The 3,170-nt window shown below is 46.6% G+C and overlaps 1 protein-coding gene across 1 annotated transcript; it reads right to left on the reverse strand.

The window, feature by feature from the left end:
- Positions 1 to 205: 205 nt before the first annotated feature.
- On the reverse strand, positions 206 to 2,284 carry LOC105917292 (keratin, type I cytoskeletal 13). The gene is made up of 7 exons (XM_012852059.3): positions 1,766 to 2,284; positions 1,554 to 1,636; positions 1,310 to 1,466; positions 1,053 to 1,214; positions 832 to 957; positions 507 to 724; positions 206 to 408 (listed from the first exon to the last, which is right to left on the reverse strand). The coding sequence occupies exons 1-7, from the start codon at positions 2,213 to 2,215 to the stop codon at positions 315 to 317; spliced, it is 1,290 nt and encodes a 429-aa protein (XP_012707513.2). The 5' UTR covers positions 2,216 to 2,284; the 3' UTR covers positions 206 to 314.
- Between the last annotated feature and the right edge of the window lie 886 nt (positions 2,285 to 3,170).

The raw sequence follows: 3,170 nt of genomic DNA on the forward strand, positions 1-3,170 counted from the left end.
TGTTCATGAAAAATATGTTCCGCTTTAGAAGCTAAAATGCTTTTTTCTCCTAGCCCGAAGCGGCTGTGACTTTATTCTGGGCCAAACTTACATTTCACCAAACTATCAGCCTATGTTTTGATCAAACTCTTAGCCACCAGTTTGGTACAAGCATATTTTACTGGTCAGGACATTTTCTAGCACCAAGAAGACACAAACAAGGAAAAAGGTTGTAGAGGCTTTTATTGCATAGGCAGTGGCATATGAAGGAAGTACTGTTGATTCAGATGGTGTCCTTCAGGCGCTGCTGCTTGGGTTTTCTGCCAGACAGGTTATCAGGAGGTGGTTGAGGAGACCACCTTGCCGTCCTTAATCTCCTCTGTGACCACGATGACCTTTTTCACTGTGGACTTGTCTTTACTGTCAAAGCTACGAAGACAAAGGAGAGATAAAGCGCTTGTATGGATATCATTCTGAGGGTTTTATTCAGTTTTTGATAAAAAGTCTGTTTGTCTTTTTTAACTCACCTGGCTTCTCCATCCAGCAGCCTCCTGTATTCTGCGATCTCCATCTCCAGACGCGTCTTTATGTCGAGCAGCATCTTGTACTCTTGGCTTTGTCGTTCTGTGTCGACGCGAAGCTGCGACAGCTGCGCCTCCAGAGACGACACCTGCATCTGAAGCCCTTGGAGCTTCATGGAGTATCGGCTCTCTGTTTCAGCCAAAGTGCTTTCCAGACCAGCTTTCTGTTGAGAGGAGAGAGGAGACAAGGACACGTACGTTAACCCAAGACAGAATAACAGCATCCTTTAAATGGGGACAGAAGTAAAGCCAGGTTATTATGATCATTTACCATGCTTAGTTGTGATTGTAACTCGATTTCCAGGCCTTGTAATGTGCGACGGAGCTCGGAGATCTCTGTCTTGGTCGTCTGCAGGACTTCTGTGCTCTGCACCACCTCTTTGTTGAGTTCCTCTGCCTGCAGCAGATATGGCAAAATGTCAGAATCGTAAAAAAAAAACACCAAAAAAAAACAACTACTAATCCTACTTTTTACAAGAAGTGTAGTCTCACCTTTGAGTCAAACCAGGACTGGAGTTCTCTCTGGTTCTTGGCAGCCACACCCTCATACTGCTCACGGATCTCAGCCATAATGCTGGCCAGGTCTACCTGCGGCTTTGCATCCACCTCCACATTGATCTGGCCGCTCATCTGGTTCCTCATAGCCTCCATGTCCTGCACAATGATAATGCATTATCTGTTAAATCAGGTAGTTTGTGGGTTTTATGCTACACCTGAGATGGCATATGGATGTGATGTTCTGGGCCCACCTCCAAATGGTTCTTCTTCAGGAAGATCAGTTCTTCCTTGAGGCCCTCTATCTGCATCTCCAGGTCAGATCTGGCTAATGTGAGCTGATCCAGCACTCTCTTCAACTCAGCAATGTCTGCTTCCACGGATGTACGCATGGCAAGCTCATTTTCATACCTGTAGGGCAGTAAAAAAAAAAGCATCATCTTCAACTTACGTTTCCCAAGCGCATGAGCATACTAAGTTTTAAACTCTTGTTCTCACTTGGTTCTAAAGTCGTCTGCTGCCAACTTTGCATTCTCCTGAGCCAAAAAGATGCCTCCATTGACACTAATGGCGTCCTGGATCTGCAGGATAAAAGAACAACTCTCAATACTGACTGCAAAGAATCCCGCAGTGATTTTCTTTTCCCAGTGCATTCTGGATTCAAAATAGTTTTGATGATTCACTCAGAGCCAGAAAATCATGCAACATACCTTTTTCTGCAAGTCGGCGATGGTAGCCTCGTAAGCTGAGTAGTCCCGGGCAGAAGGGCCGACTTTGTTCTCCAAGTACTGGCGGATCTTCAGCTCAAGCTCGGCGTTGGCGCTCTCCAGTTTGCGCACCTTCTCGAGGTAAGTGGCCAGGCGGTCATTGAGGTTCTGCATGGTGGCTTTCTCGTTGGCTCCAACGTGGATATCCTGTCCTCCGCCAGCCCCAAAGCCTGCACTGGCCCCGTAAAAACCTCCACCCGCTCCCATTCCATAGCTTCCACCGCCAGCTCCGAACCCTGCAGAGGCAACGGAGATCTTTGCTCCGCTTCCACCTGCACCACCGTAGACACTAGAAGCATACTGCCTCTGCACCCGACCTCCGCCCAGACTTCCACCACCGAGGTTGCGCCCCGAGTAGTTGCTGGACATGCTGATTCTTGATAGGCTGCTCATTGTTGAAGCTGCTCAGGAGGTCTGCCTGCTTGGGAGTGAAGGAGATGGCTGAGATGCACAGCTTTGCTGCTGCCCCCTTTTTATGCTGCGCACCACTGCTCCCAGCGTGGGTGGAGCCATGCAGGATGCCCGATGGAGCAAACATGATCTAAAATGGGTGCAGAGTCCCACCCTTCACAAGCTGACTCCAGACTCTTTTTGCCTCACCTTAAAAAGGAGAAACTGAACCTTTCTTTTATAAACCTAGCAACAGCTCAAACCAAACATAGAGAACTTGCAAACCACAACACAAGACATACTGATTTCATTAGATTTCTTATCTTATTTTCAATAAAATGATGCTTGTAGGTAAACCTGTTTGTGTCTGCAAAGGCTCAAGTAAAGCTGCCACACCCGCTTCTGTGTGTTGGGTCTCACCTCGGACAGCTCTTAAATCCTGCTAAGATTCTGTCAGGTAAAGTAAGTTCCTTTGAGTTTCTGTCATACTTAGCTTGCAGGACACTCACACACGGGGCCACCCAAACCGGTTTTGTTACCAAGACAATAATCAGAACAAACACAGGAAAAAGGATGAGGCTTCATTTATTTCACAGACACATCCTCACTATGTTGTAAGTGTCGTAAGATACGGTGCACATCTTATATTTCAGTCTCTATTTGTTCTGCTGCAGCCTGCAGTTATTTTTCTTGCTGCAACTCTTTCTGCCTTTATTCAAGAGTTGACTCACCACAGATTGGACTGCCTGTTATTTTCTTGGAATTGAATCCTGGCAAGCCCATCCTAACTCAAACGAGAACAAGCTCTTGCCTGTTTGCTTCTTTCCATCCTGAAGTCTTTCATAACGCCCCCTTCAGAAGACTCAGCTCAACTGTGTCGCATTAAACCTTTGGAAATGAATATTTAGATTGCCAGAGGTAACTATTGCAATCTGGTTCTGGGTTACTGCTGGTAACG

Source organism: Fundulus heteroclitus, chromosome 5 (genome assembly GCF_011125445.2).
Source record: "Fundulus heteroclitus isolate FHET01 chromosome 5, MU-UCD_Fhet_4.1, whole genome shotgun sequence".
Taxonomy (NCBI): domain Eukaryota; kingdom Metazoa; phylum Chordata; class Actinopteri; order Cyprinodontiformes; family Fundulidae; genus Fundulus; species Fundulus heteroclitus.

Excerpts from the sequence above, each read along its gene's own strand:
- LOC105917292 (XM_012852059.3), bottom strand. The coding sequence starts at position 2,215 with ATGAGCAGCCTATCAAGAATCAGCATGTCCAGCAACTACTCGGGGCGC. Across the intron at positions 1,637-1,765 it reads TCGCCGACTTGCAGAAAAAG|ATCCAGGACGCCATTAGTGT; the intron begins GTATGTTGCATG and ends TTTATCCTGCAG. Across the intron at positions 1,467-1,553 it reads GCAGACGACTTTAGAACCAA|GTATGAAAATGAGCTTGCCA; the intron begins GTGAGAACAAGA and ends ACTGCCCTACAG.